This window comes from Perca fluviatilis, chromosome 24 (assembly GCF_010015445.1).
Source record: "Perca fluviatilis chromosome 24, GENO_Pfluv_1.0, whole genome shotgun sequence".
NCBI lineage: Eukaryota > Metazoa > Chordata > Actinopteri > Perciformes > Percidae > Perca > Perca fluviatilis.
Genome location: NC_053135.1, coordinates 6,031,201 through 6,057,934, shown reverse-complemented (window position 1 = coordinate 6,057,934; position 26,734 = coordinate 6,031,201). Strand labels below are relative to the sequence as shown.

The 26,734-nt window shown below is 40.1% G+C and overlaps 1 protein-coding gene across 5 annotated transcripts in view; it reads right to left on the bottom strand.

Moving 5' to 3' along the window:
• The window catches only part of zranb3 (zinc finger, RAN-binding domain containing 3), a 71,708-nt gene that overhangs the window by 11,171 nt on the left and 33,803 nt on the right, over nt 1-26,734 (bottom strand). For all 5 annotated transcript variants that reach the window (XM_039793482.1, XM_039793480.1, XM_039793481.1 and 2 more), the window contains exons 13-17: nt 25,931-26,384; nt 19,999-20,283; nt 14,986-15,140; nt 6,958-7,062; nt 3,382-3,524 (exon numbers count right to left, since the gene is read on the bottom strand). In XM_039793482.1, coding sequence (XP_039649416.1) covers nt 3,382-3,524; nt 6,958-7,062; nt 14,986-15,140; nt 19,999-20,283; nt 25,931-26,384 — 1,142 coding nt within the window. The remainder of the gene's footprint in view (nt 1-3,381; nt 3,525-6,957; nt 7,063-14,985; nt 15,141-19,998; nt 20,284-25,930; nt 26,385-26,734) is intronic.

Genomic DNA, 26,734 nt, shown 5'->3' with positions numbered 1-26,734 from the left:
ATGGGCTCTATGATCTACTCCAGAAGAACAGAGGAAGAAACATGGAGCCACAAATCCAAATGTAAAATGTATATGTTTAACTACTGACCTGATAGATGCTATGGTAACTGTAGGTTAACATAAAGATGTATAAAGAAATCTATGTATTATGAGGACTAAAAACATGCTGTATTTAAAGCTATAATTTCCTAAGATTTCAGTCCTGCTTGATTAGGAGACAGCTGTGGCCACTTCCTGTACAGTAAAGGCGAACATTACCAGTATCAATTTAAAACTACTTTATAGAGAGGCTATTACAGAATACAAATATATGTGAATAAAAAATGCCAAATGTGCAAAATGGGCTCTGATATTATGAAAATCTTAAGATTTATTACTTTAAAGTGATGATTTTACACATGAAGTCTAGAGTACTAGTTCAGCCAGTGAAAATGTATGTGGCATAATGTCTTCAAACGAGAGAAGCTGCAGGAGCTCGATCAAGTCTGAGAAAATAATCCTGCCTTTTCTCAGTTTCAGCTTGAGACTTCAAATTTATAGCAGAGAGCCTGTGTTACAAATTGGAGGAGTTGAGTTTGAAAGATGTGGATGTTTATCAGGCAGGGACTGTCTAATGAAAGACGCCATAAAGTTGCATAATGGGAAGTGTAGGATCTAGTGTTTTTTGCTGTGTGACTTATTCCTGGTGCTAAAAGACAGTATATCACGACCTCTGCTAAATCATTTTCTCTTGAGTTTCTAAACTTTATGGAAGTGCAATACTGAATCACTGGAGTAAGCTTTAATATAAGCTGCCATAGTGACAAGATGTCAAAAAGCACTCTTCATTTTGTCAGTCAAATTTTGTAGTTCCTTATCCAATTTCCATCTTTTTAGATGTACTATAGTATATGATTTCTGAATTAATGCTTTTATATGGATGTTAAGAAAAGTAATTTTATCCACTCAATTCTATCCTACAATAGAGTTGTACTATTCAATGTAATACTTTTATTCCTTTTAGCAATCTGGGCAAATAATATCTTCTAATTATTTTGTATATGCCTACGGTAAAGTATCTTTCACCAATTTCATTAAAATATTTCTCACCTGTACATTTTGTCTTTATTTGAAAAATTTGAATACTGTAGTGTTCAGTTGATCAGTTATGATTGGATGGGTGATTTTGCCTGGACTATAGTTAATAAAACCATGAAATTGTTAACTGAATCTTACTAACCATCGCTACTTGGGTGCGTTGCTTAGCAACCAAATTGATTAGCAACCAATGTGAAGAAAATTAGTACACATATATACATGAAATAAAATTCTTGTGCATTCTCATTCTATTATAATGGCATATTATAGAAACAGTAAACCGTTTATAGCCAATGTTTGCAGTCATCTTAGCAATAAAAGAGTACTTGAAGGATGCAAACCCGATTAAAATCCTCTAAACTTTCCTAAAATCACCGTAAATCACCATGAGTGGCTTATGACGAAAACATCCACAGTGTTGGAAGCCCAGGCAAAGTGCATTAAGTTTGAAGTAGTTGAAAACGGAGCGTCTCAGTGCTGGGAAGGTGAACCGTGATCGCCCCGCTGAGCCGAAGCTGGAGCTTGATTGGTTCTGATTAGTGAATAAATCAAACAGGTATCAAATCAAGCTGGGCCAATTGCCTCCTACTCACACCTTGATTAGGTTCATGCACCCAAACACGTTCCCCGGTTGAGAAACACTCTTTCTCTTTCTCTTTCTCTTTCACACACACACACACACACACACACACACACACACACACACACACACACACACACACACACACACACACACACAACACACACACACACAACACACACACAACACACACAACACACACACACACACACACACACACACACACACACACACACACACACACACACACACACACACACACACACACACACGGGTCTACCCTATAATTGGCAAACTCTCCCTGCCTCTATCCACGCCAGCTGTAATTAGTGTGCCAGCAACAATGCTTGTTTGTCAAAAAACACACATGTACACATACACAGCGCTCATCCCATCCTCTCTTTTGCCTCAGCTGAAAGCCTTTGATACACCCACACACACATACTATTCAGCCTGAGGCAGTTAGTATTTACAAATCTGCGGGTTTTTCTGTGGAATCTTACACATTACTCTCTGGTTTCTGACACAGCGTTGGGAACTAATTCATCTCACTGTTTCCACCATTTTGAAATGCACACTAACTGGCACAATGGGGGTGTTTGTTTCCTAGTTACAGTATACAGATGTTTGTTCACACCACTGACCAGGGTTGGGCCAGGGTTGTCTGATCAGGATTCAACCCTTCTTTTGGAAATTCAAACCCAGCCAGTCAACAAAGGTATATCCCTGGTCATTACAACTCCGAAATCACTTGGGTCACAACCCAGAAGCAATGCATAATAATTACCTCAGGTGCTAGAAATGGGCGGGGCTTAACACGTCCTATTCAGTGAACAGCTAACTCCAGTCCATCTGTATACCACAAAAACTAATGTTTTGTAGCTACCGTACTTCAATTTGTCTTTGTACAGTGGGTAGAGAGAAATAAAGCTTATTTTGTGTTTGTTTCGCAGTGATTCAAATCTAAAGCACAAATAAATAACAATCAACAACTTATCAGATGATTTTGTGCAGATTTCTCCTCCTCTGCATATTTATTGCAGCAGCTGGACAAGGAGGATACTCTAGTATTGATTTTTGATTGTTTTAAGACGAAGGGAGAACAAAATCTAGGTTTTTGATGTTGTGTGCGGCAACCTGTGACGACAGCCCCACTCTCATTTCCAACCAATCACATAATATGTACCGCCCTGGCTGTTAGCGACCCAGGTCGTGCGCAATTCACATTGAAATTGACCCTCGTCCTACCCTGATCCAACCCACCTGGCGACCTGGGGTGCGAAGCCGAGTAGATTGAGGAGGGTTAACCCATTCAAACACACAGTTGACCTGGGTATGACCCTGGTTGAGCCATTGGCGTGAAAGGGGTATAACATAACCCTGTGTGGCCTGCAGGGTTTTACTGTAGGTATAAGCCGGCTATGTTAACGATTGCAGTTTACGTTAGAGCAGATTAGCAGTTTAATCCATTCCTTTTGGTCTTGTGAGTACAGGTCTCACTCCTACTACAGTACCATGCACACCTCTTTAACATGTAGAGACACTTCACAGGCCAGCCCTGATTCGTTTAAGGTTGCTATGCTACGCTATGATAACCAATTGCTGTTCTGGGGAGGGATTTAGGCGAATGGTCAATTATCAGCAGAATGTTTACTCACAGCTAAGTTTTTGAAAGTCAAAGTAGCATGTTTCCTTCAAGAAGATTCTCCCAGCTAAAATCTGACCTCTTTGTGCTGGAGTGAGGGCGCTGGGCGGCAGCCAGCTGCTGCAAGCCTAAAGTGGGGCTGTGGCAGAGGAGGCCGCTGCGTCGAAGCAGTTTCTGCTTCATGGCTGCCAGGCTGCTCCACTCCTGAACGAACCTCAGCACCTGTGTAAGGGGACGACACAAGACAGCTCACATCATATTCAATTTTAAGCTAAAACTGAAACCGCTGAAGCCTTCATCTTCCACACAAATTGATAGTTTGAATATTGGAGCCTTTTCAAGAGAAAAACATTTTTTGGTTTTTCAATTTTTAAATTTACACTTTAGCTGAAAACAAAACAATCCAAACCTGCATAGCGCACGCACACACGCACACACGCACGCACGCACACACACACACACACACACACACACACACACACACACACACACACACACACACAGACAAGGAGACCATTTTCCAGATAGCTATATAAAACCCATCAAACCGAGAGAGAGCTGTGTATGCTTTCAGCCAAGTCAAGGATTCAAAGAAAATCTACTGGCAAAACAACAAATAGCCCACCAAGCACCAAGGCCTAATGGGCAATTTACCTGCGTACATTACACTCGAGGAGTGTTTTCTTTCCATGGATGATACCTACTCACGCAAATAAAACTCAATATGCATTATAAAGACAGTTTTCACACCATGGTTTGCTTTGTTGATGTTTCTGCAGTTCAATTGTGCATAGGTTGACAGAAATATGACTAACTACTCATTAAAATGAGCTTAAACACAAGAGAAATGAAAAAAGGAACATAAGAAGGAAAAGAAGTGGCTTCACATGTGGAATGTTATTAATTAAGTATATTTTCTGAAATCAATAAATAAAATGGCATAGCAAATGTGTAACTTAAAGACAATAAATGATAATACGAAATTTTGAGATCCGGGTACCTAGAGGCTGTTTTTCCTATGGAAGCACTTGGAAGTGAAGCTGAGGTTAGTATTTAGCCCAGGAGGAGATCAGGGGTCAAAGCCTTGCAGTCAGGATGGATGTAATGTTCTAACTGATGGAGGAAACCCTGCTCTACATACACTGGATTGTCTGGTACAGATGAAGATATAGAAATATCCTGTTTTGTGAGGTCATCAAAGGTTAGCCCAAAGTCAGGGAGTCAAATCAGATGTCAGAAGTCATGACTGAAGAGGAGAGTGGGATGGCGTTTCCAGCTTTCAGCATCTCCAAAGATCAGATAGGTTAAACAGGTGGGAGGGCTTTGATTTATCACTGTGAAGCTGGATAAAGGTGTTCGTTAATCATGCTTTTATCTCTTAAAGGATAAGGCTGTTGATATTCTGAATTAGTCTTATTGCCCAATAAATAAATAAATCCTATATAAAAAAACAACAAAAAATGTATCCTTCTAACATCTATTGTGTATCCAAAGCCTGATATATCTTATTCCTCTGAGTACAGATCCATTATGGAATGCTGTTTTATTCAATACGTACATAAATAAATAAATGAGGCAATAAATATATAAATTTAAACATAAATATATCAATGAGTCAATATAGCTAAAAAAAATACACATTGATTTATTTCAAGGGACTTTTATTTCATTAGTCCACAATTATTTATTTTTATATATATTGATTGCCTCATTTATTTATTTCAGGATTTATTTCATAGGCATATTTACTAATTTATGTATTTATTCTTTTATTTAATATTGAATAAAATGGCTTTCCATACTCAATTGTCGTCCAAAAACTATTAAAACTGGGTGACATGTTCCTTCAATACTATGAACATGGGAACTGTAGTTTATTTTGACTCTATGCCACACAAACACCATCCTGCTGCTGTTAATACTCACTAGAGCAACAAATGTGTATTAATGCAAAGATGAAACTAGTCCCCAACAAATGCACTACTTCCTCCTGTTTGATTAACAATTGATAAAAACTACAGTTCCCCGTTTTAGGAATTAGTTTAGCCTTTGTATAGGCAAGCCGTTTTAAAAGATTAACATCTACAGCAGGAACCAATGGGCTTGGGGCTGAGTGCCACAGACAGGGTAGGGAAGTTGGAAAGACAGACTCAGTAACACAGTGTTGGTTTTTCATCTTTTCATGGGATTTGCTGACACTAAGAAATATAATGTATAATGCCAGACTTATCCTGTAAAAGGCGTAAGCACAGAACTGTAAGAACATGTAAGAGGATGACAATGTACACTCTGCAACCTCACAATCATCTTCTCAGAAATGTATTATTCATGTTTCATCCCTTAAAAGCCTCCATTTTCATGAAATATAGATTATTCTGATATCATTTATAGTAGTTTCCCCCATAAATTCTATTACAAAATGTTTGCTTGGGCAGCCTCTTTTTGGTAGTTTACACACCACTGCCTCCCCTTCCAAGCCGTGTTGCAGCCCACATTAAAGCGCTTGCTTACTATTGATTTTGATGGACAATTGGAGTGTAACAGGGCGTAAATGATGGGTCAGAGGATGGATGCCACGCACGCCTTCGTCTCACAAACCAACATAAACAACGTGACAGGTGGGGCGTCTGTCAGCGGCTCGGTTACTGCCACGGCAGATTGCAGGATTTAATATTAGCTGGTTGGCGTGCGGGGTCGTTTGAGGCGATGATCCGTCTCCTTTAACGACCGTCATAAAACGGCACTTTCTCGTTTGCTGGTTTCCTTGGCTGCCCAAACCCCCACACCGCCCCCTCTCTTTCCTTCCTTCTCCATCATCCCCCAACCTCTCCTCCCTCTCCCCCTTCACGCCCTGCAGTGGTGGAAGTGGGCGCCCACACTCCATCTATCTATCAGGCGCAGTGGTGTCATTAGTTTCACATGGCTGTAACACACACATATCCGATATCTGTTTAATCACCCCGTACAGCTTTGTGCCTCATTTTCACTGGATCAGTGGAATTGGGAAGACAGTCCTACTGACTGTGATATCAAACTACATCACCTTAGTCTAAAATGAAGGTCGTCCTTAAAGCAGCCTATGGCCTAAGTGTCGTAACATTCAACTACACTCATGAGCATATGTAGATTTTCTGTCATCTTGGAAATGATGTAAAGTCATATGGTTGATATCTTTTCCGCCTTTATTTGATAGGACAGCTAGGTGAGAAAGGGGAGAGAGAGGGGGAAGACACGCAGGAAATCGTCACAGGTCGGATTCGAACCCTGGACCTCTGCGTCGAGGCATATACCGCTCAGTATATGTGCGCCTCCTCTACCCACTGAGCCAACCCGGCCACAGTTGATATCTTTCTAATAATTCAAAAGACGGAAATATCGGCACATTTTACAGCCTAAAATTCAGCTGCAGTGGAATTCCCCTTTCAGGTGTTATTACAGTAATGACACATTAAGTAGCTACATGTCCCACGTGTAAACAATCCAATCCACATGCACACCCACACACATTTATGAATATCGAAATGCATGAAGGACACACACACACACACACACACACACACACACACACACACACACAGATAGAGAGATAGACAGATAGAGAGAGAGAGAGAGAGAGAGAGAGAGAGAGAGAGAGAGCCTGGCGGGAAGGGCAGACCTGTATTTGATTTTCCCGGCGCCGGCTGAAGGCCTCGGGCAGGTCGTCCCAGTTGGTTAGTTTGATGTCTAGAGGGACGAAGCTCAAGTTCAACGGAGTCCCGTCCTAACACATGAGGAGACAGAGAGGAAGAAGACAGCCTTAAGCAAATAGATGTGTTACTCCTGTTATATTACTGCTACTTGAACCACCATCACTCTTACTAGAGCTACTACTGATATTAATGATGAAAAACTTTGGTCGGCATGATAACAGGTTAGCAGCATATTTGCACCTTATTGTCAAATATAAAGTAATTTGGATAGGTTGGTGTGTTTTTCAATTAACATCTTATTATAACCCCCCTCTTTGGCAGTAATAAGCAGCACATAAACAATTATAAGGGAGTTAAAGTAAAGTGTCACTGGGGCGGCCTCTAACTCAGCCAGTAAGAGCGTTCGCCCCATGTTGGCGGAGTCCTGCAACGGGTTTGAATCCGACCTGCTGCCCTTTGCTGCGTGTCATCCCCCATCTCTCTCCCCCTTTACTGTCTATCCACTGTCACTATATAATACATTATATAATAAAGGGAAAAGCCCCCCCCCCCCCCAAAAAAAGTAAAGTGTTAAGAAAAAACATTTCCTCTCTCATCTTGAGTGATTTGTCGCCGGGCAGTTTTATTTGCCCAGGCTTTGAGATATCTGTCTCTGAAATATCTGCCTCCACCGCAACACAATGGAGGTGAATGGAATTTCATCTGTGGTGCTCATAGCAGTAACTACTGCCGTTATCAAAATTCACCACATACACCACATTTCAGAATTAGTGCAACCATTACTTTAAGTAATCTACAAAGCGTGCTGTCAACCGTTTTTTGTAGGGAAGATTTAATCGCTAGAAAGTAGTTCCAAAGAAATCTGATCATAGATAAAACACAACCCGTAGAAAAAAAACTTTAAAAGTCTTTGTACCGCTCTTCTTTCTTTTTTGTCCTTTCATAAACCTGAGTCAGAAATTCTAAAGGGATGTACTGCACATCATAATTCTTTTTTCCTTAATTCCAGATAACTGTTTTATATGGCTGTATGTGAATATGGATTTTGCATTAATGATTGTAAAAGTAAATTATATTATTCCGAAAAAAGCAATCAAATATTTAAATCAGAAAAAAAAACTATTTGTATGGATATAGATACCAGAATGAGTGAACTGACCCCAAGTCATTTAGTAATGTAGTAATTTATTTTTGGCTAAAATCCCCTCAGTCTCGCTCACGAGGCAGAGCGAGATCTATAAAACACTTGCTGGTTCTTGGAAGCAGTAAATGGTGCATAGTGGCACCACTACTTTACACTCAGTCCCTTCATGGTTCTTTGGAGGTTCCTGACGGGCTCCTCGTGTTTGCCCAAACAGTTGGTGAGATGTGGGCTTTGCTGCTGAGTCACTGGTGTAACCAAAGCATACAAATACAACCACGCACGTTCACTTGCTCAGTGTACCTCTAAGTGAATGACCACGCAGCAGAGGCATTGTTTCACTTGCTTGACAAGAATAAATGTCAGGGTAATATTGTAGTTATATAACTTTGTGAGGAGTGGAATGCAAACAAACATCTCTGAAGCTGTCAAATAAATGTGTTATGTGTCAGAGAAGGTGGGCGTCCTTCTTTTTGTCATTAATAACAACACAAGGATTTCTTTGACTGTTCACATCACTTTGTCACATTGCAGAAGATAATGCTGCGTTACTGTGAACTAGCAGGATAAAGTCAAATACTACAGTGTAATGTGTTTGACATTACTATTGGATAATTGCATTGGCATTAGATAATCCATGCATGCTGTCCTTTTACAGTAATTATAGTATGACAGTTATTTGACTTCAATTATTATCTATTTCCATGTTTGAACTCTAGTATTTTATCCTTATTAAGAGTTTACCCACATATTAGCATCAAACACACATTTCATAGTTTTTTTTAGCCATGCTAATAACCTGGCTGAAATATTTTGAATAATATATTTAAATATCTCAACAACTATTGGTTGGCGTGTGGCGTGCATCCTGTAGTGCTTTCATGAGGTGGACATTTTTTGTGAAAATGTAAAATGCCTTGACAACTATGGACGGTTTGGCATGCAATTTGGTACAGAAATTCATGCCCCTCTCATGATAAACTGTTAGAACTTTGGTGATCCAGTCACTTGTCATCTAACCATGAACAGGTTCAATTTTGTATTTGACCGATACTTTGGTTTATGACCAAATACCTGCAAACTAATGACCTTCCCAACAGCCTCAGCTGTACTACTTTGTGTTAAGTGACAAATAGCAAATGTTAGCATGCTAATAATCTGGTGAACACGGTAAACATATACCTGCTAAACTTTAGCATGTTAGCATTTTCATTGTGAGCATGTTCGCACACGTGCAAACCCATGTAGCCCAAAGCACTGTTGTGCCTACTGTAAGTACAGCCTCACAGAAATACTAGCATGGCTGTAGACTCTCAGTATTGTTTCCTAATGAATATCTGGTACATGTGCATATGAGAATAATATTGTGAAATAAGGTAGCAGATAATAACACAATGTGAAATGGGAACCTTGATTGTTAGTCTGAAAGACACCTGAGGACATAAAGAAAATATTGTAAAGGGTTTAAAGTACAAAAGAAGTTGTCATTTTTTAAATAAACTAAAATAGCCGTTTGGTCCTGTATGGAAAATGTATGCCAGTAGCACCTGCAGCACCAAAACTGTCACCCTACAATTAGGAGCCAAATAACCGGTTTTATAGAGTTTACATGCAATTAGTTTCATTGTGTTCTGCAGCTTCATTTGTATTAAACTACAGGTATTTTTAGCCAAGCAATCACATATTTAATAACTAACTTGCAGAACTTGAATCCAATTACATTCAAGTTCTGTAATCTGGCCACACTTAATTCTTTAGTGGTTGCCATGGTAATTCCTGTGGTAACCAAGGAGCTTGTTAGTGATCTCTTTTGTTTTTATTCTAATATATGTGCACTACTTTGAAGATCCTGCTTCTCTTGTGACAGTATGCATGCATTAGTAACAAAAATAATGAGGATTTTAAAGACTATACAAAATAAAACTGCATATACCTACAAGAATGAACCTTGCTGTGATTATGGCTAATCATACTGCCGCAGCTAGGAGGTATCTGCAGAATCATTGTAGAAAAAAAAAACACAATAAAAGAAAATTTTTCCAGTTATTATTTTTTCATTAGCACTAACTACTGCCAATTTGAAGCCTCAGAAGCCACTTACACTCAGTGTTAACTTCACCCAGATGACAGTGATTGTGCCAAACATCAGGGACGTTTTATAAGAGAGGCTGACCAGTGAGTGAAATTAGGTAAAGCTACAATCTAGTTATCAGCTTCCAGAGCCACTCCAGCCATGGACATGGCGGACGGAGAGGACAGGCATGAGACCGGAGAAAGGATCACATTTAAAAGGTTAATACCTGCCGGCTGCTGACACAGGGATTTGGACATACAAATCAACATTAGGAAGTTTTTTTCTGTGCTGTATCCTCAGTGCACTGAGGCTCACATGTTTATTTGGATTATGACAAAATAAATATCATGGAGAGTCAGGGGAACGGTGGAGCAGGTTGTGCCGTTACAGCATGGAGCAGTGATTAAAAAGAGGTGTGCTATCCTCCCCAATGGCAAGCTCATGAGTAACAAATATATACTATATATATTTTAAATACATGCATTACAAATTAAGAAAACAATAATTTAAAAGGGAAACAAATTAGAATTCTCAAAAAAAAGAGGTTAATTTCTTTTCATGTAAAAAAACAACTCAATCTTATTTTAGGCATACATGAGTTTCACGTAATATGTTTGTTCCCCACATAGTGTATTTGTGTATATATATATATATATATATATATATATACGATCTGTTTAAAATCACGTAAACAACACTTAATGTTGACTTTTATAGATATAATGTAGATACTGTATATCGTCTATAAATATGGACCTTAGGATTTCTATAGTGTTTTCATTAAGTATGTCAGGGGTTTGTAATGAGTACCCCTAAATAAGGGGAGTCACAGCAAAGGATTTAAAAAATAAGTTTAGCACAACATAATGCACGTCTGAATCATCCTGACGTGGTAAACCCCAGCCATCTGCTACTCCTGGTGTTGACATGAAACAAAGAGAGCAGGAACACTGAATCCTTGACTAAAACGGAAAATGGACATCAAATTACTAATACTCTCAATATTTCTCATTCAAACCCCGGTGACAAATCTTCCTCTGATTGTGCATTGAGCGGCCCCCAGTGTGAATTCGATGCCTGGTCCAGGATTATCCCGATGTGACAGCTTTTCAGCCAGAATTCCTACAGTTCATCATTTAAACGACAGCGGGGGACATTTATCTCCGTGGCTTATCGTCTCAGCCACGCGTACATGACACTTGTCTATTGCCGTCAGGGTAATATTCCATTGGTGATTCAGTTGAGTGCTTTGGTCCTCTCTATGTAAAACCCTCTTGTCTCTTATCTACGTTAGTGGGGAAGGAATTTGATCCCTCATGAATGAAACAAAAGGGCGTTAAGTATCACAATCCGATCAATACGGAGGACTGGTGGCAAGTGGCGCCTATTTCATTATCTGAATGAAAAAGGTGAAGTCTTCACATACTAATAACAGTCTTCACGTAAAAGCCCCCTGCGAGAGACCGCCTGCAGTTGGTTTAAAATATAACGTGATTACTTGCTGCAGGTAAACTGTCTTTACTTCCTTTTCTGGCTCAGTGCCTTTGTTTGCTATCTTTGGTCAGCTCTTTCAAAATAAACCGACTGCAGCTTGTTAGGGGATATCTACAAATGTATGACTGATCTAACACTTCTGCAGTGCTCTGTCACTGCTGCCATTGTTGTTGATGTTCATTACTATTTGAACAAAGCAGCAAGGTGTTCAATTGTTTTTTCATATTTTGAGCAATGCTAGCATCCATTTATTTTTTTACTGCTGTACCAAGATATATGTCAAGAACACAGCAAATAGTAGTATTAAAAGGGTACTCCAGTGATTTGGTACTACAGTACACTTCCATAATGTTATGGGACATGCAAGAGACAGATAAGCCAGCAGATTTCTGTTCTTTTTTAATATCCGCTCCCCATCAGCGGTTTTCCTTGGATTAGGGTGGCACCTAAATCATGGTTGCAGCTGTTGCCGTGGTCCTGCTCCGCCCTGCTATGCCCTGCTATGCCCTGCTACACTCCTGCTACACCCCTGCTACACTCTGCAGTGCCCTGCTACGTCCTGCTACGCCCTGCTACACCATGAACTACTACAACTACTATATCTAGTCCATATAGTTCCATTATTTTTATTGGGACTATTACTGCAACGGTTCATCACAACCCCAACCGGCATAGTCAGACACAGCCTACCAAGAGCCTGGGTCTGTCCCAGGTTTCTCACACTAAATGCTTGCTCTTGGGGGAATTACTGGAATTGTTGAGTCTTTGTAAATTATAGGGTGTGGTGTAGACCTACTCTATCTGTAAAGTGTCTTGAGATAACTCTTGTTATGATTTGATACTATAGATACAATTTAATTGAATTATCACCGGCAATATTAAACATGTTTAAACACAAGTCGAAAGTCTCTTCCCTGACGTGAAGTGACCACAACCATAGCAAATAATGTATTGAAAAGACGATCTTTGGCGCAAAGTTACCTACAGTGTTATCTTCAGCTAGCTTACATTGTGTTATAGCAGTAGCTTGATGTTTCTATAATTAAAAAAATACAAGAGCACTAATGCTCTTACCTTTTAACAATTCCCCGTTATTTGTGTAACACTATTTTGTAAATTAAGCGCTTCCCTGTTGCCAGGGAAACACTTGACCCTACATTTCCCATAATGCAAGACCCTTTCTACCTTAGCGCCCAAGTCTGTCATCCCCAAGTTGTATTGCAGGCTTTCAGTCTCCAAGCCCAAGCCAAGATAACCCTGATGACATCACTATGACATCATCAGGGTTATCTTCTCAGACTTGACAAAGCTCCTTCAGACTCACACAAGTTATCATAGAGCTATTTTCACAGGCTGAGTAGTACTTCCCATGACAAGTAAACTGATCCTGATATGTAAAATTGGTGGACTGCGCATTTAAATATACATAAATATAAGAAAAACATTTGTGAACCAAATATATTAAATAAAATGTTAGACTTCCTGAGAGCTGGTAAATACAGATAAAAGAGGAAATGTTGGGAAGAGGCTTGAAGATGGGCAGATCCTTGTTAAAGGGCATCGGTAATCCTTTGGTAATTCTTAACCCTTTAATTTGTATTAAACCAAAGAATATGACTGGATATGAAGAGCTTCTCTTTCCTCTTTTACCACACGGGCTCGATCAATCTCAGAGAAAAGAAGAGAAAAACAACGTGAAATGACTCAAACAGCCTCTTGTTCCTCTGGTAATAGACAAGAGGCAATCAATGTTAATCTCAAGCATTATGGTTGTTCAATCATGGTATTTTTTTATACTGTGCTAAACCTATAATGACATAATACAGCATGTTTATCAAGTCTAGACTATGTTCATCAAAGTGCAACTTGTAACTGAAATAATTTGAGCACTTTCAATCACAATTAGTTTCAATCTTAAACTTTGACTTTCTTAATGTTGCCTGTCATTGTTTTCTCACATCTGTTCCGTTTGCTAATTGGCAAAGCATGATAGAACTGCGCGTCTCATATTTCCTTAACTGTATTGTTGTTTGCAGCTCTATCTTGATGAAGATATCTTGATCTCAATGAGACTTCCCACTCAAGAAAAAGAAGGAATTAATTATGCTTTGTTCACTGCTCAGTTAAATCTGACAGAAACAAGCTGGTGAAGAACAAAACATCAAGTGGGTATCAGAACTCTACATGCCCTTTCAGTTTGACTTATTCTTACTGCCTTGAGACCTGAAATAAAAACTATTACATCAGAGACTTCTAGACTTCCGACTTTCATTTAGAAAGTAAAAAGGGCTTCGGTTTTCTGACAGTCTTGATGTGTTTGCACTTTAGTACGTTCAAATAGCTGGAGGAATAACAGTTTGAAATGTAATACCCAGTACCTAACATATTATATCACACAGTTTTACACTAAAAGGACAGGAGAAGCATAAATATGACATCTAGCTTTCTCTGAATGGAAGGATAAATTAGATGCAGTTGCTTAGGATATTTCAACTTTTGAATGCATCACTTTCTGGGCACAGTGTTTACAACCAACAGCACTTTGAATCGGGTGACTTTGTGATGTCACATTGGGTGAATGTGACCACACTTGAGACCAATGTATTTCATACGTGAAAATATCACGTAGTGCTGATTAAAAGATGAAAACTAATACATTTTTAGTTGTCTACGTGTGCAGGGCTTTCAGTAATGCTCAGTAAACACTTTTCTTTTTTCATTCAGGCCTCAGGGCAACAAAAAGTGTGTAGATATTTGTTTTTTTATGTGGTATTTTCTTTCCTCTTGGCCCAGCTTCAAATACTTTAGGCACGCCTACATGCTAGTTGTTTGGTTTTTTACACTGCTCATCTCCTCAGGCAGGAATGCAGTTTACTAAAGGAAATGTGAAGGGTTTTGAAACTGTACAATGAAAAAACTACCTGTTGTGTGTATCTATGGGAAATTAAACTAGATACCTAATCCTAAGACATTTGCGCATCGCAAACTGCAAGTCAAAGCGACCAAAAAAAAACACATGTAATGCAATGCTTGCATATCTCAGGTGTTATATGGCAGTTTAGGAGGAACAAAAAAAAAACAATTTCAAATGTAGAAAAGGAACCAAAGTGACACTGGACGAAACCAAAGAACAAGACATTACAACACTACCTTTACGCAACTTTAAGGAAAAAAAAAGAGAAGCGAGCAAAAATTATATTGCAAAACATCTCTGGTCCCATTAGGAGCCGTGTCTAATCATTTTTCCAAAACGCACAATCAAATGTTTCACACTGGCTGCGGTACCTTGGAGTAAAGATATATTCTGTCCGTGTACTGGCTGGCGCAGAACTGCAGGCCTGGGTAGACGGGATGGGCGGCGCTGGCATCATCTCCATCATTGCCCTCATCCTCGTCATTAGCATCCGCAGCAGAAGACAGACACGCTGCAGCTCTTCCGTCTGCAGGGAGAGAGGAAGAGGCTGGCTAATATCTCACAGAGTATATATTATTGGCTCATTATTGGCTTTCACAGCTTTATTGGTACCTTTGTTTGCTCCTCTGGTGATGCAATGACTAGCAGAGACATTAAACCCCAGCAGCTTTTCAGATTTATTAAACAGAGCACAGTATTGAGATGAAATGGCATTGGTAGCAGATCATTAAATCTGTTTACATATACAGCGCATGTTTGAAAAAAGTATTTAGCGTTATTGCTTTCAAACACTTGATTATAGATTCTGAAATGAAAATGTTTAATTATCTTTGACATTTTTTGATGTAAATATGAAGGAAAGTGAATTTTGCTTGTTGCCGTCACCAGCTGATATAGCAACAACCTTATGTGTTTCCTTCTTTTTTTTCGTTTCTTTTTCTAAAAGCAGCATATAAGCGCTTAAAATGACTTATATCTTAAATTACACTTTGTTTTTTTAGCTAGTGAGTTTACGAGCCGTGTCAGCAATCATTTGTGCCACATTGTCAATGGTGGACAGACATGAGCATGGAATAAAGACAGGAAGTCTCTCAAAATTGGACCTGATTGGATACACACACCCCATGCTGGTTACTGGTCTTAACCCACATTTCTGAATAAATATTAGGCGAAAAAATGAGCAATGTATTTGCAGAATCACGCTAACTTGTGATCTACAACACTGAGTGGCAGAGGCAGTCAGACATGTCGTAATCTAAACACTTCCGTCTACTTTGATGATTGATCCAACATTCAATTTTTCTTTAAGCTAATAAGGATATTTCCCGGTATGCTGAACAGTGTTTTTTAAAGTTGTGTAACACTGTGCAGCTACATAGAAAGCCCATTTCTTTTACAGAAACCTCCCAATTTATTTCTCACAGGATGGAAATGCAGCTAGAAGAAAAGAGAGAGAGAAAGAAAGAAAGAGAGAGTGATAAAATGACAGTCACAGATGGAGAGAAAAAAAGAGAGAGAGAGAGAGAGAGAGAGAGAGAGAGAGAGAGAGAGAGAGAGAGAGAGAGAGAGAGAGAGCAGGTCATTAATGTCAGCCATGTAGCTCGCTCATCCTGCCAGCATCAAGCAAGAAAAGGTCAGGCGGTGGAAATGAGACCGCCGCTGCTCGACCACGCTTCATTTAGACAATGACCTATAACACTCTGATAACACTTGCCTTAAATCACTTCGCGTGGCCAGTTGTCTGCCTTGTCTGTGCGTGTGCTCGTGAGAAAGTGTGTGTGTCCATTTGGCTTGCTAATGGAGGGGGAATACTGACACAGGCTGACGTCTGTGACACGAGTTAACAGGTGCTGTCATGTACCAAAAACATCCCTCCCATCATGCCCTCCAATGTCAAAATATTAAAGGCCCTGCAAACACATTTTATCAATTTCTTCTTATTATGAGTGATGGGGTCCTAAGTAGAGATGGCCCGATTCCATTTTTTGCTTCCCGATACCGATTCTGATACCTGAACTTGCGTATCGGCCGATACCGAGTACTTATCCGATACCAGTGTGTCATATATTTTATTATGTTTTAACAACTGTATACTACTATCCCTGTATAGATGTGATATTATTTCTATCTCTGTTGTCAGTCTGGCTCAGGTTAAACTCTTTGTGAAACATGAACAAATACAAACAATGAATGCCCCAGAACTTTCTTTTATCATCCAGTTTGACAGCCAGTTATAACGGAAAAAGAACCTAAATAAACTACTTTAGCGTAGATTTTGTTTAGGGCTTTATTACGTGGTATCGGATCGGTGCATAAACTCCAGTACTTCCCGATACCGATACCAGCGTTTTAGGCAGTATCGGTATCGGAACATCTCTAGTCCTAAGTGGACACAACATTGTCTGCAAGTCAGAACAATTTGGCATATTTTAGGATTATTTTTTCCAAAGTACAGAAGTATCAAAAGTACAAGTACTTATTCAGACGCAAAATGGCCCTGTCAGTGTTAATATACAGTAGCATAAAATGTGAATACTCAAGTAAAGTACAAGTTCCTCAGAATTTCCCATTTTTATGAGCCGTATTAAGCTACCATCAATGAAACTCAGCACTTCCTGCACAGATGGCTATTAAGAATTTATGGTCAACATTCCACCACTGATTTGTCTAAACAAAACAAGTTTTAGCATCAAATTGCATCACAAATTTTAAGGGTCAGATCATCCTTGATCTATCCTGTACAATGTCCATATCTTTCCATTTTTATGTTTGCCGTCCTCATAAGTGTAATTTCCCTGGGTTTGCACACGCTGTTCTGATCTGCGCCCAGCTTCAGCTGGAATAGGCCACTTTGTGTCTGAAAATACCAAGACGACCAGGCGAAGGCATTGTGCATCGTTACAAACCTAAAGCCAAAAATTTTTTAGGACACTATCGTTTCACAAAATCCCCTCTATCTGTCCTCCTACATCTGTAATGAAACCTAGCAGCTATGCAATGTACACCCTATATTTGTTGTAAGCAGTTTTTTTTTTCCCTTCCCCTGTTTGCAGTGGCGGAACGCGCCAGCTGCATTAAGTGGGCCATTTATACGATGGGGGCAATTCATCTTACAAAGCCGTCTTATTAGACTGTCACTTACACAGTATGAACAGTGCCTTCAAAACACCTCAAGGGATTTATCTGTTATTTTACTGCGAGGGAAAGAAAACAACGCCTAATTGGACTGAGTCATCTCATCTTCTGCAGGATCGAAACAAAAGATATTTACAAAAAAATTCCAACTGCACCATTCAAGTTTGAAGAGGTTTAGTGCAGCTGATGCTCTGCAAGGTTTGAACTAACATCCCAAAGAAAAATGTTCTATGTTGGAATGGTTGGGTCATGCAGATAGATGAGGCGACAGACAGTAAAGAGAGAGACAGACAGAGAAGTGGAGGAGGAGTGATTGCCTGTCTGTGCTGTGAGGAAAGTAATCTCAGAGCAATCAAGAGGTGGGGGCGGCCGACAGCTCTGCAGGTCGCCTTCTAAAACCACGGGCAGGTAGAGGGAAATCATTAGGCACCGCTCCTGACCCCATAGGTCACTTTTATTGGACAACCACTGAGTTTCATACTAAAACCCACACGGCCAGAGACAGACAGGCAACGGCATGTAACTAACAAACTGACTAACCACCAACGTGATGGATGGATGGATGGATGGATGGAAAGACAGACAGATATACAGGCAGACAGACAGATAGATAGATAGATAGATAGATAGATAGATAGATAGATAGATAGATAGATAGATAGATAGATAGATAGATAGATAGATAGATAGACGCCGGAAAGATATATATATATATATATATATATATATATAGATGGACAGATATAGACGGATAAATAGACGACAGACAGAAAGATAGACAGATAGCTAGATGGCAAGATATCCAAATAGCCCTACTATCTAGCTACGTAGCTAGATAGCTAAACAGATAAATAGACGACAACAGAACGATAGCTAGCTAGCTAGCTATACAGACAGACAGAAAAATAGACATATAGATAGACGGATAGAAATATAGACACACAGATAGATAAATAGATGACACGCAGACAGATATAAGTTGTCTCAAGGGAACAGTACGCGTCCAGAGGGGACGTGGGGGGCCAAGTTGGCATCCAGCAGTGTCTCTTTAGTGCTGCCATTTCTGATCGACAGTGAAGCTTTTATCTCTCCCTGAGAGTCGGTCTAAATAGAGGCGTTTTTCAAAAAAGAAAGAGGGCCTTTCGCTCACCTTTAATATTTCTTAGCCTGAGAGTAGGGAGGGGGGGGACATAGAGTGCAGAAGGCACTGCAGGGGAAGCTGCAGTGGGATTCAATCCTAGACCATTGGGGGGCACAGGTAGCTACAGAGACGGGAAATTAACCACTCGACAATCTCTGGCCACTAATAGATGTCAGTGTGTGTGTGTGTGTGTGTCTGAAAGAAAAGGAAAGGAATCTGCCAAGTTGTTGCACACTGATCTGAGGATGTTAAAGGGTAATAGGGGTTGATAGCTTGCCCGTTAAAACCTAAATGGCTTGTGCAATATTCCTTGCTATGTTAAGTATTCTGCAAAGAAGCTTAAAACATCCCTGAACTGCTTTCAGCTCAGTTTCATCCTTCAATAACTCTCAACCAAAATGTCTGCACGCTTTCAGAAGCAACAGCCAGGTCACAGGCTTTTCTTAGACTCTGCTAGTCTGGCAATTGTTTTTAGAGCTCTTCATATTACACACGGTGTAATTAGTTCTTTGTAATTAGCGCAATTTATTGCTTTGCGTATCCCTTTGAGACACAAGTATTTGAACACAGAGGTCTTAATTTGCAATATTACACACTGTGTAATTGGGAATTTGTTTCTTCACATCCCTCAGAGACCTGCAGACATGTACTCATATAAACAGAGTGGACAGGGAAAGCAGGTTGTGTTTCAAGGATAAGTTGGTGTCGGGAGGGAATTTGTGCCTTTTATGTAATTAGACCTGTCCACTTTATTAAAAAAACAGCCAATCAGAAGCTCATCAGTTGCCTACCAAACAGTGATTGAACCTAACACCTTGTGTGTATTTTGGTGCTCCAAGAAGGTCTGTGGTTTCAACAAGCTGCACTTTGGAGATTAGTAAAGTTTTACTCAATATCTCCTGTAGCTTCCTGAGTGGAGAAATAGGCAATATCCCCAACTAGATACTAATAATAGTAAGAATAATAATACCCAGCCCCATATGGAATGAGATATAGCCCCTTATTGGTTTGAAGTGATGATATTAAACAGCATTATATGGGCAGGTGACAATACAGCACCAGTCAATTTCCCTGGATATGAAAAGGAGAAGATTGCAGGTGGGATTACCCTGTGTGTGGTCGGGGGGGAGGCAGCCGCCAGCGACGTTGTCGCATCGCTCTCCCGCTGATTGTTTGCCTTTGAGCTGCAACTTGTCCTCCTCCTCTGCTTCTCCTGGTTTCTGTTTGTCTTTCGGAGGCTCATCCTCCTCCTCCTCCTCGCTCTGTTTGTCTTTGAGCGATTCTGGAGTCTGGTCTTTTCGCCGGCTGAGCTCTGGCTCGCTGTCGGAGCTGGAGAGGACAACGCATGCCTGGTCCCTGTCGGTGGAGGGGGGCAGCTGATGCCTGGGTGGCTCTGAGCCAGCAGAGAAAGAGGGAGGGGGAGGGAGAGAGAGAGAGAGAGAGAGAGAGAGAGAGAGAGAGAGAGAGAGAGAGAGAGAGAGAGAGAGAGAGCAAGATTACTTTATTGGCCGAGTTGCACAGTGTAATCAGACTTTGAAGAGTTTCATTCCCTGGTGAGATATCCATCATCTGAAGAGTGTGACAAAATGACTGCTGACATAAAAGAAAACTCAATATGGCTCATTAGTGATGTTATTAGCTATCATAAGTCCTTTACTGACAATTTTAGAAGATTGTGTAACATGGATAGACATAAGCAGGGATGTAGTAGAATGTCTAAACAAAATCTATTCTAGGTAGCTGTCTGATTGCTACATACTGACCACTAACTGAAGGTCTACACTGCTGAGGACATTTCAGATTTTAGATCCTTGCTCAGTAGCACATCAGCAGTGAAGCAGAGCACTGCAGATAGAACACCTGGCAGCCCCCCTTTTCACCAGCTCTCAAATCAATATAATTTGCCGGGAGAATCATTTATGTTCGTGTCACATTGTTTTGTTAATTGCCCGCTTGCATTATGTGTGCAATTAAACCTAAACAAAATAATTGTCAGCGATTGCTGCATCTGTACAGCAGTCCAGCCAGGTGCAGTGAGCGGTATTCAAACAGCTGACGACGGCAGAATGCCAATCACAGATCTTGCTTTAAAGAATCAGCTCACGGCACCTTGTAAACTGGCAACCACGCTTGTTCTGCTCTTAAACCATTCATGTAATTTTCATTCATACTGAATGTTGTAATTCTGTGAAGGTCAAGCAGAAATCTAAGACAAAAATGTTAATGGATGCAAGGATTATGCCATTACCATTAATAGATGCCACATTATATAAAATTTTACTTTTAAGTGGCACACTTGTAAGGCACTGCCACTCACAAACTGAGGGTCTGGTAATACAAATGTTTATCATCAAGGTAAAGCTAACAGACAAGTTAGCTACTAAAAGCAAGAAGACAATTATTCATGACATTTATCAAAGGTAAATGTCACTTTCAGTCTGAACAGAACTTCATTCAGAGAAGTGCTATACAATTTCCTTTCCTTACTTTCCTAGTTAAATATAAATCATATCCTTTTACATTATTTGTTGAACTTGAGGTGTGAAATCTAACAAGACAGTAAGTTGTGAGACTTGGGGACGCAGAAGGCTAATTAGTGATCCTGCCTCTCTGTGGCTTGTTTCTTCAAAAGGCCAGGCTCTAGTCGGCTCCCTAAAATGTCATCTGAATCTCTGGGCTCCTGGCCCCACCGCTGCCCCCCTTCCCTAACAAGCCGAGCGAGACCGCAGAGAAACGGCTCAATTTGTGTTAAGCTGTCCCCACCGAGGAAGATGTTAACAGGGGGAAAAAAAAGGGGCTATGCCTCAACTTTACCAGTCAACCCTGTTCTTTTCCCTCAGATCAGGGCCCCATTATGTCTGTAGTGGCTTGATTAGGTTCCAAAATTGAGTCTCGATTCCAGACACACAAACTACACAAACTATACTACTACACACATACACATTCAAAAAGCATGTGAGCCAATAGCATCAGCTTATGAGGATTCACATGACAAATAACACACTCCAGTAGTTAAATAAAACAGGAAAAGCTTTTATTACAGTCGGCAGCGAGTGAAACAGCTGCAGCCTGTGGCAAAAAAAGTATAAAAAAAAAAAGAGGAAAGTACTTGGTCCTCACATACTTTAGGATAACAAAACAGTTGAAGATTTGACTGGACTTTGTTGTTTAATGCTAAAAAGCAGTCAAAAGACAGGACAAGGATAGAGTGTAAGATAAAGAGAGCCAGTGCCCTCATCCTGTATACTCTGACACAGCAGGTGCTGAGAGACAAATTGCTGGTCTACTGGTAAAAGAGCTGAAGGAGTGAACCGTGCCCACGCTCTCGGCCTGAAAAAGCTGCACAGGAACTCAACACCACCGATTCAACCTGAAAATGGTTGAACAGAAGCTGTCTTGTTGTTTACTGGTGCTAAATAGACACACACTGACACACACCTGAGATGTCAAACCATGTCATATAAAAGGAGGTTATAATGCATGACAGTTTAATTAAAAACTTGATTCTTTCTTCTTTTGTTCTTGATTACTGACGGTATAGCAAAACAGTGATTCAATTTGGGTCCACTTAATGAAAGCTGTTGTAATTTGGTAAGTTCCCCTCCCTGCCGCATAAGAAATCATTTTCTTTGGTAAATATGAGAAGTGATGGCCACCATGGCTCAACAGTTAAAGCAAAAAGTACCAACAACGCCAATAAAAGAAGACTGGAAATTATAAAAACAACTCTTTGTTTAGTATAGGAAAGTTTGCACTAGCCGCTACTCCAGTCAAACCTGTTTCCTGAGATAGCGTAGGGTTAATGCTCTTCCGCAAAGCTTTTATTTTTTCTAGGTAAAAGTTAACTGCAATACACTGAAATACAAGAACAATGTCTCCTTTGTTAAGATGTCTTCTACATCTTCAATCACCTGGGGAGAATGCTAAATTTTGCTGGGGAGCTTTAGCAAGTTTTTTTTACCATGGCATAATTTATGTGGCAGTCAGGTGCACATTTCAGACCCTTTCACAGGGTCCTCATTTTAAAAAGGGTGGAAACACTAAAAAGTCAGCCAGAGAAGGCCAGTTTTCAAATAGCTCACGAATTTAGGGCAAATTAGCTACCGCTAGCTAGCTACAGCTGATAAAATCTGCAAGCAACCGTTGTTATTTCAGTCAGCAAAATCCACAGCGGTCGGCCAGAAATGAGAGGCTGCTTTTGTTTACTTCTGGGCAATAATTTGCAGGAATTTTGAGTGGTAAATCTACCACCATAAACACTGTAAACTTCACGTGCATTTCCAGAATGGAAAGCTTAACAGATGTAGCAACAGTACCTAAGGGAAAGGGGCTTAGCGAAGGGTGAATTTGTCACTTTGACATTTGCTAGCCAGCTTCTAATCTGCCATTTCTGTTTCCCACATCAAGCTTCAATACCTTCCAAGGAATCCTAAAAATCTTACTTTCCTTTTTCATTTCATGCATCTTATTCTGTTACATTCTGGTACATTTCATTCTGGTACAAAAGCCTCATGGTACAGCAGACTAATATCCTTCTGCATGCTTACTATTCTTCCTCTACAGCTGCTGTCTTTGCTATGCTGCTCAAATTCACAGACCGTTAAAGCCAAATGATACTTGTTCTGTTCCTTTGAATATGAAGCCCTGATGTCCTTGCATCATGTGTCAGTATTCAGTGATTATGTGCAACATTTCTTAATACTAGTGACACAACTTGTGAGACAGTGTCGCAATTTTAGTTTACCGTCATTGTGAGAAATTGTTGCTCTTGAAGAGACATTTCTCATGCCATACTGTAAGCTCTGACCTGATTATTTTTCTTACATTTCCACAAGCTGAGGATTGTACTGCCAAGTTGAGAGATACCTCCATAAATACAGTTGTTATTTCTCAGCACAGTCTGTCATTTACAAATTTAGCAGGTTGTTAAATTCCCCCGTCTAGTGAGCTGACACAGCCTGCTGCTGTGAATGCAGAGTGGCGCTTGTGACATAGAAGAGAGTGTGATTGCTGAATGGTTATCAAGCATCTGCTGCAGCTGAAAATGAAATGGGGGGTGAATACTGTTCAAAAATATGTGTGTGGGTGAGTGTGTGGGTGTGTGTTTTCGGTGATGCACAAAGGCTGAGGTACTACATGTTTGAACTGCGTGTTTAAGTGCACCATCCTCACTTCCAATGGACTGAGCTGCAAACAAACCTTCAGCACAGCCAATATTGACTCTTTACTTACACTAAATATAGATTTATATTTGCATAATGAGACTCATTAATGCAGACAGGTGAGAAATTAAATGTCATACTGGATAACTCAAGTGTATACTGTGTGTGTGTTTATGGCAAAAAAATCATGCACATCTGTATATCTATCTGCATAGCTAGGTAACATTCTTTTAATGTAAAATAACCAGAATATTGTGGTTTTATGCAATTTAGACTCTCATTTTGGGTTATTCACATTAGGGTTAGTTAGGAAATCCAGGTAAATGAGACTCAATTAAGAAAGCAATAAGTCCTCATTCAATCAACATTTCCAACTCTATTTCCAACTATCTTAGTCTCTTTGCATTCTGATCCATTTAAAGTAAAATTTTCTTCATGACCTTTAAACCTTTATAGTTTCCTTTCAACTATTAGGACTAGTGGTTTTGAGCACTTATAAAGCATGATGTCTTCAAAGGAATCGTTTTGGGCTATATGCTTATTCACTTTTTTGCTTAGAGTTAGATGAGAAGATTGATACCACTTTCATGTCTGTATATGCTAAATATGAACCTACAGGAGGCTGATTAGCCTTGCTATGCTTATTTTAGCTAAACAAATAAATGGAAGAAGGGGAAAACAGCTAGCCTGGCCAAAAACACGCCTACTGTACCTGCACTAGAATATATTAATCAATCAGTCCTTTCAATATCAAACCTTAACATAGTACAAACTAAATGCTTTTTCTTGGTAGATGCATTATTTCCAATTCTTCTTCTTTCCCTTACAAGTAACTGTCAGAAGAAAATGGTAAAAAGATCAATGTACAAGAGGCAATATCATAAAGTATATGTACAGTATGCGAACAGTGTATTTATGATCGCCTCAAACAAAGCCCTTATTTCATTTCAGTATACACCATGTTAGCCTGTCATGGCTTTTTGTTTAATGAATCATCTTTGCCACATGTTGGTGTAGTAATTCCTTCAATTGATTTTGAGAGAGATGCTGTGTTAGAATGGATAAGAAGCAACAAAGTTTGATCCAAGTGTGTAGTCTGACTTTAAATTACAAGCACCCTAATGTCAATACAACCATAACATTCAGTGCAACATCCTGCATTAAAAGAAGCACTAAAATTATTGCTGCTTAAATATCACTGCTGCTGAAACTGAAATGATTTCTAGGATACTTTTTTTTCTGTGAGCCGATGTGATGCATCTCAGACATTTAAAGAGCATGGACCTGGAGCCTGCCAGGTCATAACGACTTCCCTCCCCTCTCTTTTGCAAGATACAATCATAGGCTGTCAGAGATATCAGCTAGAGCCGGCTCAACTTTTCCCAACTTTGTGCGAGACATTTGCAGCAATAGTAGGTGCCTGTTTTCTCTCTCTCTCTCTCTGCTTGACAGGTGAGAATTATACTGTGTCCTTGTCATCTGCAGAGAGAGAGAGAGAGAGAGAGAGAGAGAGAGAGAGAGAGAGAGAGAGAGAGAGAGAGCGCGAGAGCAGAGCTATTTCAGACTCTGGTAAGCCTGCCTCCATCTTTCGCTATCATGCATCTCCATCTGGTGAAATCTGTAATGCTGTTCAAAAGTATTATGTCAACAGACTGCTACGATTGATATTGACAGGAAGGAAAATAAAGAAATGAATGGGTTCAGCTTGAGGTGCTTCATTTCAAGCAAGAGATGATGGAAATATTGTCTTCTTAATGGAATCCAGTTTTCAATCAGTGGAATGAAGTTTGTGAATTAATAAAAGAAAAAATAGTGGAATGCATACAGACACACACAGACACACCAGATAATTTGTCAATACTTGTTTCTTGATCCTACCTGACTGGACACCAGAAAAAGAGCGCGGAAACTCGCACATCTCACAGTAAGGCAACATGCTGCTGTTGGAGTAGGTGCAGGCCCCACAGCTCCACTTCTCAGTGGAAGGGTCAGGCTCCGACAGCTTCCGCGGGGCCATGGAGGAGACCAGGGCGCTGGGGCTGCCGGAGCCGATCACAGCAGCTGTCGACCGCCGCTTCCCACCGTATCGGGACCTGGGGCTTGGGCTGGGCTGTGGCGTCCGGAGCCTCTTCAGCTGGGGAGAGAAGTCCTGGTCGGGTGCGGAAGACTTCTCTCTTTTTTCAGAGTTTGTTCCACTGCCAGTTGGCTGGGCAGCCTTCTCTGAGGAGACGGAGGGACATGTTTCTTCATCCTCTGTTCTCTTCCTCTTCTTCTCCCTGCTGGCGCTCGGGGAGAGGAAGGAACGAATGTCGTGCTGCTTCTCTTTCTCAAACTAAGAAAAAAAGATGCAAGTTAGTTTTTGACACTACAGCACACAGTTTGTTACATGAACGATAGATTTTTATCTACCGGTAAAGTAACAGAGCATACATGACACAAATCCTCCTTTTTTTTCCTTTTTCTAACAAATGTCACAAGGCAATAATTTTCCCCTTTGATAAAAATACAAAGCAACATTTTCTGATGCCAAGTTGTATCCTGGTAACACAGGAAATAATAATGAAAACTACCTGATGACAAATAATGAATAGGCACAGAAAACTATGAGAAATTCCATAAAGAAACAAACAGATTTAATGTCTTCTGTGATACTGACACACATCTTGAGACCGCTTTGACTTA